This window comes from Megascapheus bottae, chromosome 18 (assembly GCF_031878675.1).
Source record: "Megascapheus bottae isolate mThoBot1 chromosome 18, mThoBot2.hap1, whole genome shotgun sequence".
In the NCBI taxonomy this organism is placed as follows: domain Eukaryota; kingdom Metazoa; phylum Chordata; class Mammalia; order Rodentia; family Geomyidae; genus Megascapheus; species Megascapheus bottae.
Window position 1 is genome coordinate 19,162,715 of NC_143526.1, and position 24,978 is coordinate 19,187,692.

At 37.6% G+C, this 24,978-nt stretch overlaps 1 protein-coding gene across 3 annotated transcripts in view; it reads left to right on the forward strand.

Moving 5' to 3' along the window:
* The window catches only part of Sel1l2 (SEL1L2 adaptor subunit of SYVN1 ubiquitin ligase), an 83,968-nt gene that overhangs the window by 24,919 nt on the left and 34,071 nt on the right, over nt 1-24,978 (forward strand). For 2 of the 3 annotated variants that reach the window (XM_090351975.1, XM_090351977.1), the window contains exons 4-10: nt 7,153-7,255; nt 11,360-11,522; nt 17,954-18,007; nt 19,043-19,102; nt 19,191-19,272; nt 20,910-21,064; nt 21,933-21,989. In XM_090351975.1, the coding sequence (XP_090208101.1) occupies nt 7,153-7,255; nt 11,360-11,522; nt 17,954-18,007; nt 19,043-19,102; nt 19,191-19,272; nt 20,910-21,064; nt 21,933-21,989 (674 nt within the window). The remainder of the gene's footprint in view (nt 1-7,152; nt 7,256-11,359; nt 11,523-17,953; nt 18,008-19,042; nt 19,103-19,190; nt 19,273-20,909; nt 21,065-21,932; nt 21,990-24,978) is intronic. The other variant, XM_090351976.1, reaches the window with a different exon arrangement.

The window sequence follows — 24,978 nt, forward strand, 5'->3', positions numbered from 1 at the left end:
CTCCTGGAACACCATCTTCTATTCCTTCTTAACCAGGTGTCTTCTACGTCCCTTGGAAATAATCATCTTTCATTTTGGTGCCCCTACCCAGGAAAGACCCTGTCCTTTGGTAGGAGGAGGGTGTTTTGGCATCTTGTCTGAAGCCAGTATTGTCATTCCTTTTCTTGTTTCTAGACCTGGTTATATCACATATCATTTGGAGTCCCCATTACTGAATGTGTGTGTGTGTGTGTGTGTGTGTGTGTGTGTGTGTGTGTGTGTGTGTGTCTGTGTGTGTGTGTGTGTGTGTGTGTGTGTGTGTGTGCTTGCAGCATGTGCTATAAAGTCCTATGCAGATTCCCTCCCCATTTCAAATGCTAATGGACTTTGACAGCCATTCCATAATGGAACTGTATTGGGTGCAGTGAGCTACATACTCAAAATTGTCCCTCCCTTGGGGCAGCCAGGAATATAAAGGCCTGATCATTATCCTCCTCGGGACAACTGTAAGGGTCATTTTAGCTCCGGAGTGCCTTGTGGAAAGTAAGCCAAATGTTTTTCATTCGGGCTACATTCCTTACTATTTTGTCCATCATCATCTCCTCCTCTGGTTCTACCTTAGGGTTGGAAGGAGAATTGGGAGCTAATAATATTCTCTTGTTCCACATCTAGGAAAATCTCTCTTGAACTCTAAAAGTCAACCCTAAACTCATTGACCTCAGAAAAAGCTGTAAGAGCGCTAGCCTTGAGGAAGCCCAAGGATGGTGCTCACGCCCTGAGCTCAAGCCCCAGGCCTGGCAAAAAAAAAGCAGTAGAAATTGTAACCCCTCTCTGTATATCACCTTTGGCAGGCACAGTGGCTCACGCCTGTCATCCTCACTACTCAGGAGACTGAGATCTGAGGATCGTGGTTCAAAGCCAACCCCGGCACTAAAGACTGTGAGCCTCTTAAGTCCAATTAACCACTAGAAAACAGGAAGTGGTGCTGTGGCTCAGCATGGTAGAGCAGTAGTCTTGAGCTCAAGAGCTCAGGGACAGCGCCCAGGCCCAGAGTCCAAGCCTCACGACCTACAAAAGAAAGAAAGAAAGAAAGAAAGAAAGAAAGAAAGAAAGAAAGAAAGAAAGAAAGAAAGAAAGAAAGAAAGAAAGAAAGAAAGAAAGAAAGAAAGAAAGAAAGAAGAGAGAGAGAGAGAGAGAGAGAGAGAGAGAGAGAGAAAGAAAGAAAGAAAGAAAGAAAGAAAGAAAGAAAGAAAGAGAAAGAAAAGAAAGAAAAGAAAAGAAAATGAAAGACATTGACCACTCTTAGATCTGTGCAGAATGAACAATTTCTTCATCACTGTTTGAGGAAGGGACCATTTAGTCCTTTGTATTGGGGAAAGGTTGGAAGAGGAAAAACAGACCTCAGAAGGCTAGACCTCAGCATTATAGAGTAAGCTCCTCCATACTGGGATAATTTCATACCATGTGCCCTCTTCTTACCTGCCCTGTACAAAAGCAGAAGCCAGATGTAATTCTAGGAGGGAGAAACAGGCATGATTCCAGCTACCATAAGGCAATTCTTCAGCATTAGAGATTTTCAACGCCTTTGTCAGGGAGTCCAAATTGCTCACCTTCATACTGTTCCTATTATTCGCTCAAAACTTTTCTTCAAATCAACACACAAGTACATTCAATGAAGTGATTTTAAAAAAAGAAAGAAAGAAAACCATAGAGAAAAGGAAGGGGTAGCATTGTCCAAAAAGAAAGGTACCTTACTTATGAAATGCCAGCCCCTGTGTACATCAACTTTATAATAACAATTTAAAATTAAGAATAAAAAACCTGTGAAATATCTTTCACTGTAGTGACATGATGGTTAGATCCAGTATGAAATTCCTCCAGCTACACATACCTAAAAATGAGTCCTAAAAGTAAAGCAGTATTGTGAATCACCATCATTGTCTGGGTTAGAGCTCTGTGGCTTTAACATGTTACTTAATCTCTTTGTGTACACATCACCTCATCTATAAAATGGAAATAGCCATCATCCCTTCATTTCAAACTCAGAAAATTAAGTATAAGCACTGAGAACTGGGTATCCCAACTTTCTAGTACCTGAATAGCCCCTATTATAACATCATGTATCTTATTTTTGATCCTTCATTTGTTTTATAAAGTTTCTTTTTCTTGGCTAACTTAAGCATTTTAGACTGTGGATTAAAACTCTTTAGTCAGGATCCATATTAAGTTTTTCTTGGTAAATATTTGAAGAGAAAAGATTTTTTTCGACTGATAATATGATTTACCTACCATCTCCTAGCAAGCAGTATTTACACATGACAGTGAACTGGAGACAGTGCAAATGCACTTGATTGTTGTAAAGATGTGTTCTTACTCGATTATATTTGAGTTGATCATATTGTTACCTGACTAAATGGTTTGCTGAGTCATTTCTTTCTCAGATGGAAGGTTATTTTTAGTAATGGATTGTTACTCTCTCTCTCTTCTTGTATTGTATCATATCTTCTTGGCACACATAAGAGTAAAAGTAAAGAGCTCTGTTTATACAATATTTTGAAAATCAGAAGCAGGAGATGTTTTATGTTGAATACAATAGAAACCAGGTGAGATCAGTCATCCTTACAGGCAAGATTTGCTGAAGGGGAAAGAACTTTGCCTTTTTTTCTCTATATCATTTTGTAAATGTACCTGATGTTTAATCACTCTACAATATCCATCTCTTTGATCACTTTTCAATTCTTTTAATCATTTTATTAGTATTTTGACAGTATTGGGATTTTAAACCAGGGCCTTCAGCTTGCTAGGTAGGCGTATTAATGCTTGAGCCATTTCCCCTTACTGAGTGTTTTTGTTTGTTTGTTTGTTTGTTTTTGAGCTGTCTTTACAGTGGAGTCTCCTGTTCATTTCCCCTTGCTGGCTTAGACTACAATCCTCCTATTGATGACTTCAGTACAGTTGGAATGACACACCCTCAGCAAGCCAGCTCTTGACTGAGATAGGACTTGCTATTTTTGACTGGCTTGGCCTTGAGCCTTATTCCTCCTACTTTTTCTTTGCCTTCAGAGTCACTGGGACTAAAATTAGGTTTTTAACCCTTGGGCCCAAACTCTAGAAGCCCCACATCTTAGGTCTGGGCAAATAAAGACAATTGACAAAGGGCAGAGAAAGATTATGTGGTAGCACTTCAAGACATTTTTGGCTGTCTTTAGCTGTACTGGAGGTTCAGATATTGAAACTATGTAAGGGACATTTTGACTTTTATTACAAGATGCTTATGTGTGGCAAATCCTGTCTTTCCTGGAGCCCAAGGTGAGCACAAAGGGACGTGGGAGGAAATGGCTCAGATTGGACACAGATAGAAAGTGGGGGCTGGATGTCCCAGTGTTTACGCTGCTTTTAGTTAATTCATGAGCCTCGCAGAAGCAGCTTTTAAAACACCTTTTACAGGGTTACAGGTGTTTGCTACTGACCCAATTATCAATTCTTTTAATTCTCAGTGATCCTTTATGTCCTTTATGAGGTAAATATGTTTCACCTGAGATGGAAAAAAATCAATTTATTATTTTTCTCCTACTTTTCTTGCTTTAGAAAGTGGTTTTGAGTGTTAAATTTTTAGATTTTGTGGTTAAGCTTTAAAAGGGTTAAGAAATAAATGTTATAACAACAACAACAAAAAAAGAAGAAAGCTAGAGGTTTGGTAGTTAAACCTTTGAAGAGTAGATTGCAATAGAAAAATGCCTTTTCCTGTAATCACAAGGTCTGGGCTGCTATGTCTCCTACATCAGTTAGTGACTGGTTACCAAGGTGCCCTCCACCAGCTACCCTGGATACGATATAACCTATTGAACATTTTGCCTTCTAGCCTAGACCTTGACAATCCTTTTTGTCTCCATGTCTCATCTGCCACTCACCAGCCAGAGGGCAGAGCTTTCTCACCAACTGAACTGTGAAATATCTGTCTACAATGAAAGCCAACTTCCTACCACTCCATTCATTCTCTTCCTCCTAACAAATGACATTTGGTCTTCCTTCCTACTCCCTCTCCATGCCTCAGTCACTTAGATCTGGGTCTCTTATTCTCTTCAAGACATCTGAAGATTGCCAAAGTTGTATAGAAGAACTATCTTTCTATGGGTGCCATGTAATGTGTCTTCATGCTCCTTCCATCATTTCTCTTTATTTGGCACCTTAGGGGTAAGTGGTCAGACTTAACTCATCATTTTGGGATATGGGGTCAAAACCTATTCTTTTGGTGTCTAGTCTATTTGAATAGTCACAGGATGTCCTGCTGTAATCCAGCTTTGAGGCTGGATAGATCAGTCTCTCCAGCCATCATCAGTACCTCACATCAAGTATGGAATGGTCTCCTTAAAACATGAAAGCGAAAGCATCATCAAGATAAATTTATCTCATAAGTGAACCCTCTTCTAAGAAGAAGAGGAGCCAAAAAAAGAGTTACAAATAAAATCAAAAGCCGTGGGTAAAAATTTGCAATGGTAAACCATTTTATATTTATGTGCCTGCAGAGTCAAGCTTTCAGAATTTATTCTTATGCTTCGAAAGCATGTTAATGATAGCAATTGCTATCCATATACAAATTAGTGGGTTTTTCCCTTTATTTCTTATGTTTTAATCATGAGTATAGTGATATATAATTCAGAGCACAAATTATATGCTAAAATGTCAGGAATATCTAAATTGATTAAATAATGTGAAACATTTAAAATACATTTAAATTGGCTTTTAAGTTAATTTTTTAATTAAAAATGAAGTAGGGGTAGTGTTTGTTTTTGCTTTATTGTTGGGGTTTTTTTTGGTAGAGGAAAGAGTAAGGTGCAGAAAGGGAGGGAAGAAGGCTGAATAAACGCAATTATGCTATTAAATATGCGCTGTAGAAAATGAATTACATAACTTGTGGACAGAGACAGCAGGGGAAAAATTAGGGAAATGAAGAAAAGGACATCATTGTCAAAAAGAAAGAAATATCCTCATTACTTCACTTATGAAATGGTAACCTCTCTGTACAGCACCTTAATAATAACAATACAATTATATTTTTAAAAAATGGAATGAGACAATTCTGATAGCTTGTCAGGAAGAAGAAAAATAAGAGCCACTTGAAAGTTCTTTGTGGTCTTGTTAATGAGGCATCAAATCTCAAATGCCCTTCTTTTGAAATGGTTTCTGGTACTATCTTGCTAATCAGAGTTTTCACTGCTGTTTAAATAGTCTTGAGAAGGCACAGGGATATTGTGAAAGGCTCTGCGTGTATTTGTTGGCGTGTGAGGAAGAGCAGCAATTTTCACTCCTCCTCCACTTATTTTCTGTTCAATAAACTGATCTAAAAATTGTGAAGTGCTAAAAAAAATGTTTCAGAAATACTATCGTAGCCGGTAAGATTCCATTTTATTTTCCTTAAGTCCCATAAAACCGACTCCCTAGCTCTCACTCTACACGTTGTTATAATTAGTAGTCTATTCTACATTCCCCCAAGGTCTTAGAAAGGATGGGAAGAAGCCTCAGGGAAAACAAAATTTCAAGGAGATTTTTGCCTCTTCTTCCAGGTGCATAACTCTAGGACTTCTTAGAAATGCTTGTGTCCTTGTGTTCTCTTCTACTATATATCATGGCTCTGAGGTTTCTTTTTTTTTTTTTTAAGAAAAGGGCTGGTTTATTTAACAACTTAGTTCATTGACTTTCAGTATTCTCTGCTCTCATTGACTTGGGACTGTGAGTTTTCCGATAAATGAAGGGAGTTTGCAGGGGCACTGCTGCTGCTACTGAAAAGCTGTTCTTTTTTTTTTCTTTTTTTTTATTGTAATTAGTAAAAGGGTTACATGATATTTGCCAGATAGAAGGTGCATTAATTCACATACATTGATACCCTTTCACATGTCTTGGTACCCATTTCCCTCCCCCCACACACACCCCCCACCTGTCTTGGTTTTCCCCCCTTCCCTATCAAATTTCAAATAACCAAATACAAATAAATTCAATATATCAGATAACAAAGTAAGATACTATAACAATATGAGATAACCAAGGGACAGCAAAGGAGATGAGAGACAACATAGTATATTAAGGACAACAATCATTTGTTATATGGCTTTTGTTTCAATATCCTGGAGGTCCTTTCAATTAGCTTCACATTATATGTCCTTATGTATCAAGATTTTGCTCTATTGCAGATCTCTGCTAGTAGAGCCCAAGGTTTCTACTGATTATGACGAATGAGGGAAACCACTGAGCCTAAGTGCTCTGAGGTTTCTTTATAGGTCATCCTTAGCCAAGGATAGCATTGACAACAAAGAGCTGAGAACATAAGATTCTGCCTCAAATAGACAGGATCCAGACATCTCTACCTTCCTGCTTATAGAACCTTACATATCCAGTGAACATCTCCCTCTCTCCCCCACCATCAGAAATATCTTTTTCCCACTGTCTAGATCCTTTCACAAAATAAAAAGTTACATTTTTAGGCAGATTCTCCTTTTTGTTCTCCCAATGCCCTTGAGTTAGGAAATAATAGTAAGTGAACTTTTTGGTATGTAAAACGTTCTAAAAATAAAGAAAACTTGTCATGCATTGGTGGATCATGCCAGTATTCTTAGCTACTCAAGAAGCTGAGATCTGAGGATCAAGTTCAAACATCTGGATACGAAAGTCTGACTCTTATCTCTAATTTTATTAGCAAAATATCATAAGTAGAGGTGTGGCTCAGATGGTATGCTACCAACCTTGAATGAAAAAATTAAAGGACAGGCTGGGTGCCATGGGACAGGTTGGGAGCAATGGCTCACGCCTATAATACAAACTATTCAGGAGGCTGAGATCTGAGGATTGTGGTTCAAAGCCAGCCCAAGCACTAAAAATCCATGAGATTCTATTTCCATTTAACCACCAGAAAACCAGAAATGGCACTATTGCTCTAGGAGTAGGGGGGTAGCCTTGAGCTGAAGAACTCAGGGACAGTGCTCAGGCACAGAGTCCAAGTCCCACAACCACCACCAACAACAACAACAGAAAATTAAAGGACAGTGCCCAGGCCTTGAATTCAAAACTCAGTTATCAGCATGTAAACAAAACTCAAAAAAAGAATGCCAAGCCGTTATTTTAAAAATATAAGACAAAGAAGTAATATTGTTTTTGTTTTCCTTGTTTGTCCACATATAGTAAAAAAGCAAGCAGAGAAAAATTTCACAGATCAAGGAGATGATCTATTTAATATGGGTGTCAAGATTCTCCAGGAATCTAAAAGCCAGAAGCATAAAGCAGAGTGAGTAGCCAAGCTAATAATCCATATTATAAAGAAAAGGACATCCTAAAATGTAGTTTATCATTAAACTCATTAAATAACAAATAAGCTTATTTGTCATAAGTTTTGCTTTTAGAAGGCAATGAATGGTGTTTCAAGAAGCTCATAAGTTATTGCCCTAAACAGGAAAACTATTTGTCTGGGGTCCCTTTAAGTGAAATAGAGAATTAAGGTACTGATCTGAGCATTTAAGCCAAAATGCTATTTTTGCTTTAATTAATTAGATACTTCAAATGAAATAAAATGTGCTGTTTGAATTAGAGCACTTGCTGTTTTAGCATGTTTTAATCTTCCTGAATATTTGTATAGCACCTTTCAATTTGTACAGCTCTTTCATTTATGCAATTCTGTTTTCTCTCCAGATGAATCTTTTAAGGCAAAAAGTACTTCCCCTATCCTACTTTAAAAATGGGGAACAGAAAGCTAATGTTTTTAAAATGAAATGGACACAAATACACAGCTGAAATGTGAACAAGCTGTAATATTCTACACCCATTCTTTCTCTTCGTTGCCCGCGTCTTTAGAAAGATCTCAAAACCTAAAGCCTTTGAGCAAAGTACAGGAGTACAGAAGATGAGGGTTGCTCATGACCACTTTCTACAGGCTGTGATCAAGTTCTACTTATCAGACACCTGCTTTGTGCCAGATATTTTCCTAAGTATTTTTACATGTTCCATATTACTCAGTGTTTACCATGCTCTTATGAAACACAGGAAGATCATTATCCCCCAAACAAATGAGGAAAGGGAGAGGTAGGTAGATTCTGTAATTCTTCCAAAGTGACAAGAAGAGGGAGATTCGAAAGTTATTCCTCTCTCTGGAGAAGGTGAATCATACACTCTTTGCAAGAACAAAGAAAACACTCCCAGCACAATCTGTGTCTCCTGCTGAACATCCCTGATGGCTGCCATGATAAGGACAGGGTAAAAAATTAGACCCCCCCCCATCCTAATACAGAATTTCTCTTACTAAGGAACTCATTTAGCAAATAAGTGAAAACAGGGAACTATTAATCTAGTTTAGCAATCCACTTATTCTTGAAAGGATCCCTTCTTCTTTGATTACAGGCTAGGCTGAATAAAACCCAGCCCTAACAGCAAACTAACCATCAATTTTAAGAACTCTATTCCAGCCTATTTTTCTAGCCCAGATTGTCCTAATCCACTCCTTCCTCAAGAGTGACAGAAGAGTGAGTAGCTAGTCTACACAGCAGTAGGGATACATTCATGGAAGAGGATACCTAACACCTGAGTCACCTGACCCTGGAGCTTGAACTAAGAGCCTGGGCACTGTCCTTGTTTCTCAGGACTAGAGCTCTACCCTTTAAGCCACAGCACCACTTCAGGCTTTCTCTGTGTACGTGTTACTGAGGATTCAAACCCAGGGCTTTGTGTATGCTAGACGAGCACTCCACCACTAGGCTACACTCCTGACCCCACCCTGATCTTTTTGAGTTAATAGCAGTGGAGAATTAAAACCAAATTTGCTGATCACAAGACATTCTGGGAGTTTGTGAGGAAGCTGGGCAAAGCAATCATGTTGTCAGAATATCCCATGTTCTTAAGCCACTCACCTCTAAGAGTCTTGTTCAAAAGTCAGGAAAGTGAAGAGAAAATTAATATATACATACCTTGCTGACTAGCAGGGAATCATTTCTTTCCTCTTGATTCCTCTGTCCTTCTCCATGCTCTGCACCTTCCCATGGAAAGGGCACTAGTCCCTTTAGATTATCCACATTCTGGACTCAATCATGTGTTCAACGATTCATTCATATATTTATGTATGAATGGGTAGCACTGTTGGAAAAGTCAGTTTTATTAAATATATATATATATATATATACATCTTATCTACAAGTGTCAGTGAAATAGCAAGTGCTTTCCTGGCAAGCTCTAGGCCTGAGTTCAATTCTTAGAACAAAAAAGCAAACATACACCTGTCAGGCAAGCATTTATCAAGGGAGACAGGAAACCTCAGTGACAGCCAGAGTTGGTCCTTCCTTTAGAATTATTCCCTATCAGCAAAGAAGGTTTTAAGACATGGGCTGGAGGAATGCTTCAACCTTCTCCCTCCAGTACCCACTTAACAGCCAGTTCCTTTGGCGATGATACAGATAGCTAACAATGTTATTGTCCATTGTCCAAATCTATTCCTGCTGTCTAGCTCCTTCCACTTATTCCCTCTTGGGGATTACATCTAGATCTTAATCTTGCCTAAGCAGAGGCAACTTGTCCTATTGATAGTATCTGTTGTATCACTTTGGACTTCCTGCACTGGGACACCAGGTACCTAACTGAGTCCACAGAATCAGCACACCTAGAGAGGTTGGCTTTGTGGCCTGTGCTGTTCTTTGGCCAGGTGGGATATACTATGGGATGCCGCTATCATCCATATCAGGTTTCTGCATCCTGGTCCATGCTGGAGCCTTCTCATCTCTGCAGGCCAGATAGTTGCAACAGCAAGCCTTGTGATAAAAGCCATTATCGTGGATTTGTATCCCAATGCCCAGCTAACCTTCTGCTACCTATCCTAGGTGTCAGGGTTTTGTTTTGTTTTTTTTTAAGACCTTCTTTCTTGTTTGCTCTTATCCTCCAGACACTAATCTTGCTTTGTCCATGGATAATTTCTTTTTTGCCCTCCTGGCTCTAGTTTTCTAACTTTTTCTGCTCCACTAGACTACCCATCCTCTAGTTTGACATGTGACCTCTACTGCCTCGGTATCTGAGTGGATCTTTGAGGGCCCAACTTGTTCTACACTTTGTCCAAGAGGAGCTTCTTTTAGCACCATTACAGACACTCTGTCCATAAAATTAAGTTGCCCGATCATTTTAAATTGGAAGCAATGATGTGTGGGGAGGGGGGGTGCAAATACAATTTTTTTTATATTTGAGTCAAAGGCATGAATAGAAGTTAATGCTTTCTAGACTTGGTGCTGACAGAAAAGGAAGTTATAAAAGTACATCCCCGAAGTACTCTCTGTCTCTAACACATTTTGACCTTGTGAGATTCTTCATCGTTACTATATTTTCAACCACTAAAATTTCACACCATTTACCACCTAATTAAGAAGGGATTATTATGTTATAAAACTGTAGGATCAATGTAATAGTTCTAATAGTAATAGCTAAATTTATTGAGGATTTACTCTTACCAGGCATTATGCCAAAGCTATCTCATTTAATCTTTACAGCAATCCTACAGAGTAAGTGTCCTGTTATACCTATGTCATAGCTGAAGGAGGCACAAAGAGATTAAGTAACTTGGGTAAAATTTTCCAACTATTAAGTGGTAGAACCAGAATATGACCCCAAACAATGAAACTGTAGAGTCTTATCCATTAAATTTTTCTTTGGGTGATGATTTTCCAAGAAATCTGATTTTGCTATACTGAAAAACAAGTTTTGCTTTAAGAAAAAAAATATTTTTGCCAATCCTGGGGCTTGAATGCAGGGCCTGGGTGCTATCCCTGAGCTTCTTTTACTCAAGGCTAACACTCTACCACTTTTGAGCCACAGTATCACTTCTGGTATTTTCTATTTATTTAGCGCTAAGGAATCGAACCCAAGACTTCATGCATGCAGGGCAAGCACTCTACCATTAAGCCATATTCCTAGTCCCTTTATGAAATTATTTTGGGATTCAAGTATGTCATTATTTGTATGAAAAACTTCCATATGCATCATTTAAAATTTTAGTATTCTCATATTTTCAGAAATAATTTTACAAAACAAATATCTGTAAGTAATAGACATGACCGTGGAAGAATTTGCTATTTTAGGAGTAGTGCTTTAAGTGTTAACTGTATTTACCATATAAGCTTAAGGATGGTATATCTTATGCATTTCTCCTTATTCATAGTTTCATTATTTGTTGGATATATTTGAAATTATATCTTAGGTTGATCTAGAGGAAAAATAAATCAACTAATCTAGTAGTGTAATAGACTTCAGCTAAACTGCATTGCAACAACAGAATATTCCTTATAAGAAAGAAATCACATAAAGGAAGGAGCAGAAAATTTCATTTTTTGTAAATCACCCTTCTGACATTATATTCTTGAAACAGAGCCTACATGCTTTTTGCCAAAGCAGCTGACATGGGAAATTTGAAAGCTATGGAGAAAATGGCTGAAGCTTTGCTATTTGGAAATTTTGGCATGCAAAACATAACAGCAGCTATCCAATTATATGAGTCCCTGGCTAAAGAAGGATCATACAAAGCCCAAAACGTGAGTTTTGAAAGAAAACAAAACCTTCAATAGATCCATCCTGAAATAACAAACGAATAATAGCATATAGTTCCCACACTACTATAGACCCCAGATCAAGATAGGCTGTGGCAATGTGGCCATATGTATGCAGACATGGTAGCTTTGGGTCAGTAATGCAGCAGAAACCCTCGTACCATGCTCCAAACTGATGGGTGACTTTTAGAAACAGAACTGTTCTCCAATCCTCTGAATCCTTGACATAGCTATATTTTATATAGAATGCAAGGTTAATGCCTGGTACAGACTTTGCTCTTTCCACATATGCCATGTGCATAGCTAGGATTTCAGGCTTATGTCACCTTATCTGGATTAACTTGTCCTTTCTGCATGTCATTTTCTTTTGTCTATAAAAACTGAAGTTATCTGTGTCATATGCATGTGTCTAGTTTGTGGGAGACAAGAAGAAAGAATGTAGGTAAGAGCAAATTTATAATCCAAATGACTAACATTGATCTACTATGCAAAATTCAGCCATACTATTTATTGAAACACTGCCACATTGTATTTGATGGTTTAAAAACAGTTCTCTGCCTAAGCCATCCTCTGCCTTCCTTGTCCATCATAGATGTCCTCATTCCTCATTCGAGACTCTTCTCAAACTCTCCATGATGCAGCAAACATAAGGTTAACATCTGGGAGCCTCTACTCTCCTGTTCAAGATCTACAGCTGAATTCAAGTCTTCATTTCTGTTATTGCTGTGATCACTACAGAAAAATATGTTTCCGATAGCAAATCCTCCTATAGTTAATTGAGCTCTTTGTATTAAAAAAAAAATTAAGGCCCCAAACAGCACTTAGTTCAATGGCTGATTTCTGAGACCAAGCTGGCCACAGGCCACATTGATTCAAGCTTAATAGTACTGGCTAGGTGACGACTTTTCTTCTCCAGATATTTGTGCTGGCCTAATACAGGGATCCTGCTGGCTTTGTGGGAAAATGTAAGGATAATATTACAATAGAACTACAACTAAAGAAGCTAGAGGAAATGAGATAGAATAAGGGAAGGTCACAGGGCCTGGGAGATATTGAGGATACTGACTGTCTTTGAAGGGCATGGAGGGAAAAACAAATCAGAAGTACTGATAATCAGAGAGTAGTTCATGCCTGTAATCCTAGCTACTCTGCAAGATGATATCTGGGGATTACAGTTGACAGCCAGGCCAGGCAGGAAAGTCCACGAGATTCTTATCTCCAATTAACCACCAAAAAGCCAGAAGTAGAGCTTTGGCTCAAATGGTAGAGCAATAACCTTGAGCAAATAAGCTCAGAGACAGTAACCAGTCTCTGAGTTCAGGGCCTAGGACAGGTGCATGCACGTGCACGCGCGCGCGCGCGCGCGCACACACACACACACACACACACACACACACACACACACACACACACACACACACAGAGTGCTGATGTATTACAGAAGATCCTGGGATGTTGGAGATCTAAAAAGAACACAAATGAACAACAACAACAAAAACAACAACAAAACCAGTGCCACAATTCATTTTATAAAGTGTCCTTGAGAGTATGAGGGTGGGAATGTAATTTTAGTCTACTACTCAAAGAGAAGCTGGAGGAAGAAAAGAGGCCTAATTATTTCATGTACCTTGAATGATTCATGTAGCAATTCATATAGTTAAGGGAAATAAAAGCAATTAGCATTATGAAAATAGCCCAGTAAGATGATTTTAAAAACATCTGTAACAATAACAATTAGTAAAGTAGTCTTCAATGAAATGGTGGGAATTGAGGACACTTCAAACTGTTGTAATATGGAAGATTTTCTATAAGAAATATACAGGAAGATGTCTTATAAGATACTGCATTTACCAGGTTGGATGTAGATAGTTCAGTTGTAACTTTTCTACTTTTTTTAGTTCTTATTTAGGAGGCAAAAATTGAGAAGAAACTCACTCTTTTCTTCATATAGATAAACTGTTCTTAATAAGAAATTTGTCCATAAATTTGCCAAACAGGAAAGTAGGATTAGATTTCATTTGCTTTAAAACTCAAGAAATGGACTTGGTGTATGGTTCAAGGTAAAGTACTGCAAAAAGAAGCCAGGAATGGATCATTTATATTTTACTACCCTTAAGAAAATTCAAACTAATTTCCTTACAGGCATTAGTCACCTATTATTTTCTTTTTTAAAAGTACTGTTTTTTGTTTTCTTTTTTCTCTCTAAATGTTTTTCCTATCCATGGATGTATATTACTTTACTATACAAGCATTATTGAACTTAGGTTTGTTTGTTTTGTTTTGTTTTGTTTTAAGGCTATTGTGAATGGAATTCTTTTCTTTTTTCTTTTTGGTCCAACACTAGGATTCCCTGGAATTTTCTTGTTTTCTCTCTCAGCTTGCTCATTGTTGGTGTGTAGAAAAGCTACTGCTTTTTCTATTGATATTTCATTCTGCTATCAAAAGTGTGTATCAAATCTAGAGATTTATTACACTCTCTTGCTCGCTCTCCTTCCCCCCTCACTCTCTCCTCTCCCTGCTCTCTCCTCTCTCTCCTCTCTCTCTCTCCCTCTCTCTCTCTCTCTCTCTCTCTCTCTCTCTCTCCTCTCTCTCTCTCTCTCTCTCTCTCTCTCTCTCTCTCTCATTCTCTCTCTCTCTCTCTCTCTCTCTCTCTCTCTCTCTCTCTCTCTCTCTCTCTCTCTCTCATCTCACTCTCTCTCTCTCTCTCCTCTCTCTCTCAGGGGCTTGAAAGTATGGCCTGGGTGCTGTTCCTAAATTTTATTGCTGAAGGCCAACATTCTACTTTTTGAGCCACAGGTTTACTTCCAGCTTTGGTGTTTAATTTCAGAGAAATCTCTCTTGAGATTTCTTGTAAGGTTGGCTTCAAAGTACACTCCTCAAATCTCAGTCTACTGAGTAGCTAGGATGACAGGTGTGAGCCATTGATAACTGGTTGATCTAGGAAGGGTTTTTGGTAGAATATTTAGGACTTTTTAATCATGTCATCTGCAAATAGCAATAAGTTAACTTCTTCCTTCCCTATTTGAATCCTTCTACTGGAATCTCTTAACTCCATATTTTATTTTGTTTTGAGATAGAATAATTCTGTCTTGATGACAAAGATTTTACATATTCTTTTATATCCAAAATCAAATTACAGAGGTATGAATTATAGAAGGACTATCTTAGCTTTATGCTATTAGTGAAAAAAATATTTTTAATATCAACTTAATAATCACTTTGATCAGTCTAGAGTTACCTGTGTAAAGCACTTCTGCTTGAAGCTGATGTTTTTCTGTATTCAGAATACAGACAGTGTCTAAGTTGCTCATTAGAGTTGTTTCACGCTTTTCTTTGGAATGCAATTTGAACTAGAAGTAATGATCCCAGGAGCTTTCAAGCCTCATACAATAATTAAGAGAAAATTGCTTTATCTTTTTTCTCTCTTAATAATCCTTTACACAAAAAGCAAAAGGAATATTTAATTTTTTAATTATTATTGTAGAACTTGAATAATTTACCTTCAAGTACAATAAAACATTCTTTACACTTAATTCTTCCCATGCAGCTCCCAGCCACTGTATCACTTCCTTAAAAGCCTTGCCAAAAGGGTTGAGTTCAGTACCAGTGTCTTTTAAACAATCCAGTTTGCAGAGTTTGACCTTTACAAATCATCAAAAGTGTCATTGATGTCATTGATCACTATTGTGTAGCTTCTCTTTCAACTCACCTTGTTTCTCTTTACTGGATTAAAATTTAATCATTCTATAATCCATTTTTGTTTTATCTAAAATTTTTTTTTAAATGTGGAGTTGTTAGGTGGTAGCAATGCGTCATTTTACCACATGACAGCCCATGGCCATCTTTTGACTTTCTGGCATGCCCAGGCATGCTTTAAGTAGAATTAAAAGAAATAATAATAATAATAAAAGAAAGCCCAACTCCCTCTCCTCCTTTGAGTTCTCTTTGAGAATTAACTCAAAGTCACTTCATGATATTTTTATGCCAAAGAGACTTTTTTGATTATTCAAGGCTGATAAAAATCATTATTTTAGTCCTTACTCTTTGGAGTGAGCTTTATACAGAAACACTCCCCTTCACTGTCACAGAATGTTAATTTAATTCCCACACAAGTCTCTTCATAACTTTATGAGCTCATGTATTTTTCCAGGAGGAACAGACCAAAGAGTATGCTAAGTTGTGCACAGTGATACTGTTGGCTGTAATTTGCCCTAAAATACAGACCTAAACTGACTACAATTGCACCTTCATTTTCTTACATGAAGGTCAATGTATTTATTTACTGTCAAAACTTCTGCACCAATGAACTAGATTCTAAATTGAGCAGATGAGGGGGAGGGGGGAAACACTACCAGAAGTTACAAGAAAAATTTTTAAAAATTTAAAATTGGCTAGAGATGTCCCTAGAAGGAGCCAATTGAATCAGTTTAAATATACATTACAAGGACTAGAGGAGTACCAGAACTCAGATGTCTACCATTTACAAAACAATCTTTATGGTAAGTTCCCCAAAGAGGGAACATTGACACTGAAAAGGACTTTTCAGAATGGCAAGGAGTTTTTTTGTGTTTTTAATTTTTGGTATATGAACTGCACTTACAAACATGTTAGAATATTATGATTTTTGAAATAGAACTCTCAAGTTTCCTAGTTTAGAAAGTAACACAGGCTCAGCATAGTAGTGAACATCTGTAATCACAGCTATTTGAGAAGTAGAGGTGAGAAGACTGCCCAGTGAGGCCAGTGTAGGCAGCAAGAGACCCTATGCAAAAACCAAAAACTGTACAACAAATGGAAAGGACATTGCTCAGATGACAGCTCATTTGGGTAAGCTCAAAGCCCTGAGGTTAATCATCAGTATCATAAAGAGAGATTGAGACAGAGATTCAGAAAGAGACACAAAGACACAAACCAAGAGTTGTGTTGGGTTTTTTTGCCTTTCAAAATTATAACTAAAACTTTTAAAATAATTACCCATTTTGGGAATGAATGAATGATCAAACCTTGACGCCTATTGATTTTAGACAGTTGACAATGACTCCTCTAGAGAGTGATAATAATAATGGACAGTTGTAGAATGCCCAGGTGGGACATAAGCCTGGAGACTTTCAGTAGTCTCTAGAATTGAGACTAGCTCACAGTTAAAACAAAAATGTGCTGGAAGAAATAAATGTGAGATATTAGGTCCCAATAAACTCAGCAAATGACAAAAAATTCCATTTAATAGGCTTACCAAATGCTGTAAATTTGCAACACAGGACATGTAGAACACTGGTTGTTTGCCTTGTGATCTCATTGGCTATCTGGGAACCTGCAACTTGTCACTGCCCAGCATCCTGAGAATGCTGAATCCAAGCACGCTGAATCCCATGTCACTAACCAACGAAAAGCTGAAAATTTAAGAGTTGAAGTTCAGCGCCTACTGAACTCATGGTGCTTTCACACCATCATAAAAGCTGAGAAATCACAGGTCAAGCCATCAGAAGTTGGTAACCCTCTACCTAGACTTCATTTTCTCTATTTTCAGCTTGGTGCTTCACTCTGATGTACTACAACTTAACTTGTTTCTGGAGGTCTTATGAAAGCTTTCTGGATGATTTATTGTGTCTATGGAAGGGAGGGGATGAAGTATGGGGCTTTCTATTCTTTCAACTTGCTCAGGTATCAAACTTTAAGATTTTATTTAATATATTTCTTACTGTTTGAATGTTTTGCACCAATCCTATTTCATTTAAAACAGTGAATACAAAGACCTAAGGAACAAAAGGCGCATGGTATCCTTAATATGTGGCTATTAAATCCAAAGAGTACAAGAGCCAGGACTCAATAACTGTATACCCAAAGCTATGGACATGGTAATGGAAATATAAACATAACTATATAGATATAAAAACCTATGACTCTATAGACATAATGTTTTATTTCATAAATTAATATGTTTCTATGACATACAAATCCTTAGCCTAATTTTGATTAAGTTCTATATACTAAGTCCCAGTGACTGTAAATAGAGATTCCCTCCTTGAACACTTGTTTGTTAAACTTGTCATTTAAAATATGATGTAAAAATCAACGTTAATAAATTCTTTAATAAAAATTAAATAAAAAAGTGAATACAAACACTCAGATGTAATTTGTAAACTTATTTCTAAGAAAGTAAAACACATAATGACCACTGGTTTAAAATATTATTCTAAAGTACAGTATTAGCTTGACTTTATACATATTATATAACACTTCCACCATTGTGACCTTTCCCAAATTCTCACAGTTGTAACCAAAGAATTTTGTTGCAGTTTAACAAATTAACAATACAAATTATCATGGAGCAGACTTCAAACAAATATTCCCTATCATAGGTAAGACTTGAGAAGCCAATTGACTTATCTAGCTTTATGTTTTCCTTTGTACTTTAGGCTTTAGGATTTTTGTCTTCTTATGGAATAGGAATGGAATACGATCAAGCCAAGGTAAACACAATTCTATTATCCTTTGGGGGGGGAGAAAACTGGTTTATTTAATAGCAACATTGAATCAAATGTATCCTTTTGTTATTACTGTTTTTGTTTTGAGACAAATTTCACAAGGTAGGACAAGCTAGCCTCAAACTTGTAATCTTCTTTCCTCAGCCTTCCCAAGTGCTAAGATTACTGGCATATGCCACCATGCTTAGGCAAAATCTATTGTTTAGGAGACTTAATTTATTGTGATAGAAGCATGCAATCAACAAAAAAATTTAACATTTTCCTACTAGGAGTTTCTTTTCTCCTTTCTTTTTTTTTTTTTGTGGGTCATGAGGCTTGAACTCAGCCTGGGCGCTGTCCCTGAGCTCCTCAGCTCAAGGTTAAAACACTACCCTTGAGCCAAACCCCACTTCCTGTTTTCTAGAGGTTAATTAGAGATAAAGAGTCTCAGGTCCTTTTGTGCCTGGGCTGGCTTTTGAATCATTTTTTTCATATAGTTTTTATTGTAATTAATAGGGGGGTTACATTATATTCTCCAGATAGAATATGCATTACTTCAAAAACACCGATACCCTTTCTCATGTTTTGGTCCCCATTTCCCTCCCCACAATCCCACCTCTCATCTTGTTTCCCCCGCCTCTCATCTTGTTCCCCCCGCCTCTCATCTTGTTCCCCGCCTCTCATCTTGTTTCCCCCATCCCCATCCAGTCCCTTTGAATCTTGATCCTCAGATCTCAGCCTCCTGAGTAGCTTGGAGTTTCTTAAAGTCTCATATTTTACACTCAGATTTGAAGACAGTATCTACTTTCTAAGGACTTTATGATAATAAAAATGTATAGAAATATCATGCATACTTGCCTTCTTAAAGATTCTGCAGTCTTAATAAATGGCATTCCTGACAAATAGTAACCATCTTAAAAGAGAAATCTGAAATTAATTTTGAAGTAACTCAAGTTCATTGCTAGAGTAGAATGAATATTAGTAGTTGCCTTGAGTCCCAAATTTGAAGAACAGTATAATTTTGTTTTATTTTTGCTTTAGGCATTGATATATTATACCTTTGGAAGTGCTGGAGGAAGCATGATGTCCCAGATGATTCTGGTTTGTAAATTAAATATTCTTGGGTCAAATAGAAATATGATGATACACTAATATCTGAAAATTCAGAATATATCTTCTTATGTTTTAGGGGTACAGGTATTTGTCAGGAATCAATGTTCTACAAAATTGTGAAGTTGCACTAAATCATTACAAGAAAGTGGCAGATTATAGTGAGTAATCCTTATAATTTATTTTAAAGGAAACAGACATGAGGTTGGGGCTACCACAATGGTAGAACACTTATCTAACACAAGAACCTGAGTTGAATTCCTTAGCACTGCAAAAAACCCAGACTAGATAAACAACCTTAACAATCAATACTAATCAATATCAATTTATGAAAATACTCAGGTTTTCTATGCTCTTAGCATTTGCTAATACCTTTCTTTTAATCAATGTAGTGTTTCAGTTTCCTAAGACACTTCAAAAATGGTTGTACTTATCTTTTATTTTGATTAATCTCTATCTCCAAACTCACTTCTGTTTTACATAGTCTTGTGAAGTCCATTGTTTAAATAAAAAATTCAAAAGCAGCACCAATAAATATTAAGCCTTTGCTCCAAACCTAATATTTAAGATATAAGATGGCTGTTAGAAGTACTTAGTAAAATGAACATAGACATATACACTAGAGATATCAACCATCTCATTCAAGTACAATTCAGGCAATTCCTCGTCCACTACCTTATCCTTTGTCTACAAAACACACATCATGAGACTACTCTATGTACCTGGAATCCTTTCCCTCTTTCCTTCACATCCTCCTCATTCTCTCTCTTCCTCCCTTTCTCCCTCTAACTCTTCCCTTTCTTTTCCTTCTCTTTTTCTCTTTCTTTTCTTTTAAAAACTGAGAGAATTTTATCACTTGAGCTGTCTTGCCTAGAATCACTTTCAAACTTGTATGTAACATTTCAGCTTGTGACAGCACTGAGCAGATTCCATAATAGAGTTTAAAATAAAAATCTCCCAAGAAGCGAATAATGTAAAGTCCATTTGGTTAATTTCTGGATTTAGATGTTATCTATATCTTTGTCACTATTGAAATCTGAGAAAATAAAGGGGAAAAAATAACCTACTTTTGATTTAAGGTTTTATGTATAAACAACAAGATCATTTCATAAGCTTAATGAAACTGGAATTACTATGTATAATATTTTGAACTACATACCTTGTTACAGGCTAGCATGTTTATATTTACTTCCAGACTATCTGTAAGCAATAACTAAGAAGATATTATTCTTTTGTGTATGTACAAACTTGAACTCTAGGCCTGGGTGCTATCCCTGAGCTCTTCAGCTCAAGGCTACTGCCTTACCTCTTGAGTCACAGCCCCACCTCCTGTTTTCTAGTGACTGATTGGAGATAAGAGTCTCACGTTCTTTGTTCTTTAGTTTCTGGGTTGGCTTTGACTTGCAATTCTCAAATCTCAGCATCCTGAGTAGCTAGGATTATAGGCGTGCCCTGCTAGAAGTTATTATTCTTATATTATATTGTCACTCCCAGAAATAGCACAGATGGACTCAGATGTCTGTTTCTAAAATCTCTTTTCTTGAGCCTTCTTGACCAATACATTCAGAAGCGTTCAATATATGTTGATAATATTTATATAGATTGAAAAGTTTCTTGAACATTTGAAAGAATAAAAAGATCATCAAATTTCTATTTCCCATGGGTTTTCCCTGTCAACTGACCACATTTTACCACAATTTTCAGAGAATAAGTTTAACTGTTTTCTCTATATTGACTGTTAGCTCTTTCAGGTTAGTGAGCTTACATTTTCTATTTTCTGGCTTGTTTCTATTCATAGTTGCTGACAAATTGGAAAAAAGTGAAGGTATTCCAGTGGAAAAAGTGAGACTCACTGAGAGGCCTGAAAATTTGAGTTCTAACAGTGAGATTTTGGATTGGGACATATACCAATACTATAAATTTTTGGCAGAAAGAGGAGATGTTCAGATACAAGTAATGTATTCAGAAAAGTCTGAATTCTTAGAACATGCAAATTATAAGGGTCTTGGTTCTCTCTGAATCCTGGAGAGATTAGCAATGCTCCCAAGTTGAATTGGAATGGGAAGTGACACTTTTTCCTCTTTGTCCTTTTTCTGTTTTGTCCCTTGTCACTTGCCTATTGAAGAATTAGTTGTCATAACAAGATTTTGTTTTTTTTTCATTTCTTCCTAAAAAATTTATTTTTAAAAAGCCTAGGTTTTAATTATAAGGAAGGGGGAAAAAGTACCATACAATATTTGCTTTGGTATAAGGATCTAGAGATATTCTATCTTTGGGAATGGGACAGTATTTGTGTCACCTTTGCCAAGTCAAGAGCTAAGTAAGCCCTAAGTTCATATGCCCATAATTGCTGTATACCCATCAGCCAACCTCCTGCTACTGAGGAAGCCATATGCCCAACAGTAACCAATTTTCTAGTGAAAGATAGTCAGGAATGTTCCCCAGCCTTTTTTTTTTCTGGACCTGGGGCTTGAACTCTGGACCTGGACACTGTCCTGAGCTTTTATGCTTAATGCTACTGCTCTTCCACTCAAGCCACAGCTCTACTTCCAGTTTTTGGTAGTTAACAGGAAATAAGAGTTTCCTAGACTTTTCTTCACACACTGGCTTTGAACCATGATCCCCAAATTTCAGCATCCTGAGTAGCTAGGAATAGTAGCCGTGAACCACCCATACCCAGCTTTCAGTTTGTTTTTCCAAAAATCCATCAACTGCATTAAACTGAATCAATATGCTATAATTAATTAATTCAAAACAATTAAATACCTAGCTTTAAATTAATATTGTACTAAAATGATTTTAAATCACTGTTCCCCTATAGGTATCTCTTGGACAATTACATCTTATTGGGAGGAAAGGTCTAGATCAAGATTACTATGTAAGTCAACCTCAAGATATAGTCATCTAGGGTGGAGAGGAAAATGGTGAGGGCAGGCTGGGAGAAGTGACAAAGGAATACAAGGGATAGGTCAAAGTGTTGCCAAGGACAGCCCATTGCTGCTTCCCTGAAAAGACCTGCTTTCTTGCTTCTGAGGAAGAAGGACGTTCACCAAGTGGAGAACTTTTCTACCTGCCTTCAAGTACAAAATACAAGGAAGTTCTAAGGAACCATTGGGCAGGAGGCACCCACACTGGAACATAGCTACTCCCACACACTGTATGCTTAGATTAGAATACCTCCCCCCCCCTCCCCGCAACCCACAGGCCTTAAGGTCACCTGAATGCAAGTCCATCTGGGAAGTTTCTGCTAAGCAACCTGGGGGCAACAACCCCATTCCCATTTGGCTAGATCAGGGAACAGATTTCTTTTCTCATCACTTGAGCCACACCTCCAGTGCCAGGGTTCTTTTCTTTTTTCTTTTTCTTTCTTTTTTCCTTCCTGCTTTCCTTTCTTCTTTTTTTTATGTATCTTTATTGTAAAGGTGATGAATGGGTGGGGTTGGGGGAATAGTTACATAAGTAACTAAAACACTGTTATACCTTCCCTCATCTGAGATTGTACATTTTTTGTTTTGTTTTGCCAGTCCTGGTGCTTGAATTCAGGGCCTGGGCACTGTCCTTGAGCTTTTTTTTGTTCAAGGCTAGGACTCTACCACTTGAGCCACTGTACCACCTCCAACTTTTTCTGTGTATGTGATGCTGAGGAATGGAACCCAGCATGCTGGCTTCATGCATGCTAGGCAAGCATTCTAACACAAAACCACATGCCTAGTCCCTTGATATTCTTTTCAATGCAATTAAAAACACATTAAATACCTTTATATGTTTACAAAATTACCTTGCTTTTCTTAGCCATAAAGCATCCAGGTACAGTTAAAGGATTCATTAACCATTCACATTTATAGCAGAGAGAAAAGACCAAATAAACTTGCTTTACATAGGATACTTCTCTCAACCAACACCAGAGTCATAAAATAGACTCTTGTGTAGAGTTCCATTGTGGTTTCAAGGCCAAGGACCTACTCACCACAGATAGCAATGGCATTCTTTTAATTTTTGTGCTGGCGTAACAGGAGTTTGAACTCAAGACTTCAAACTCTTGCTTAGCTTTCTTAAGGCTGTCACTCTATCCTTTGAGCCACAACACCACTTCTAGTTTTTTGCTGGTTAAATGGCAATATGAATCTCTTGGATTTTCTACCTAGATTGGTTTTGTACCCTGATCCTTAGCCTTCTGAATATCTAGGATTATAGGTGTGAACCTCCAGTGTCTGGCTCCCTGAGATTCTTTTTTTTTTTTTTTTTTTGCCAGTCCTGGGCCTTGAACTCAGGGCCTGAGCACTGTCCTTGGATTTTCTCAAGGCTAGAGCTCTACCACTTGAGCCACAGCACCATTTCTGGCTTTTTTTTAATTGTAATTAGTAAAAGGGTTACATGATATTTGCCAGATAGAAGGTGCATTAATTCACATACATTGATACCCTTTCACATGTCTTGGTACCCGTTTCCCTCCCCCCCCACACCCCCCACCCGTCTTGGTTTTCCCCCCTTCCCTATCAAATTTCAAATATCCAAATACAAATAAATTCAATTTATCAGATAACAAAGTGAGATACTATACCAATATGAGATAACCAAGGGACAGCAAAGGAGATGAGAGACAACATACTACATTAAGGACAACAATCATTCATTATATGGCTTTTGTTTCACTATCCTGGAGGTCCTTTCAATTAGCTTCACATTATATGTCCTTATGTATCAAGATTTTGCTCTATTGCAAATCTCTGCTAGTAGAGCCCAAGGTTTCTACTGATTATGATGAATGAGGGAAACCATTGAGCCTAAGTTCCTTTGAGTCTGGCTTACTTCACTTAATATGATTTTTTCTAAGTCTTTCCATTTCCTAACAAATGGGGCGATGTCATTCTTTCTGACAGCAGCATAGAATTCCATTGTGTACAAATACCACAACTTGTTGATCCACTCATCAACTGAGGGACATCTAGGTTGGTTCCATATTTTTGCTATGGTGAATAGTGCTGCAATGAACATTGTTGTGCTACTGGGTTTAGTATGTCCTTGTTTCTGGGTGGTTGGGTAAATGCCAAGTAGTGGAATTGCTGGGTCATAGGGGAGTTCTATGTTTAGCCTTTTGAGGCACTGCCACACTGCTTTCCATAGTGGTTGAACGAGTTTGCACTCCCACCAACAGTGTAGTAGTGATCCCTCCTGGCCACATCCCCTCCAGCATCTGTTGTCATTCGTTTTCCTGATCCTGGCCATTCTAGCTGGAGTGAGGTGGAATCTTAGAGTTGTTTTGATTTGCATTTCTTTTATGACCAGAGATGTGGAGCATTTTTTCATGTGTCTATAGGCCATTTTTGTTTCTTCTTCAGAGAAGACTCTCTTTAAGTCTTTGGCCCATTTTTTAATGGGATGGTTGTTACTTTGGAGGTAAGTTTTGGAGTGATTCAATTTTTTGAGTTGTTGATATATTTTAGATATGAGGCCTTTGTCCGTTGTTTGGTTGGTGAAGATCTTCTCCCACTCTGTAGGCTTCCTGATTAGTTTACTAGCTATGTCCTTTGCCATACAAAAGCTCTGCAGTTTAATGCAGTCCCACTTATCCAGCCTTTCTCTGATTTGTTGTGATTCTTGGTCCTTATTAAGAAAGTTTCGACCTGTGCCAAGGAGGCCTAGTGTATCTCCTATTCCTTCCTGTAGAGTTTTCAGTGTGTCAGCTTTTACCTCCAGGTCTTTGATCCATTTGGAGTTAATTCTAGTGCAAGGTGACAAAGAAGGATCCAGCTTTAGTTTTCTGCAGGTGCTTAACCAGTTCTGCCAGCACCACTTGTTGAAGAGGCTGTCTTTCTTCCATTCTATTTTTTTGGCTCCCTTGTCAAAGATTAGGTGGCCATAGGTCT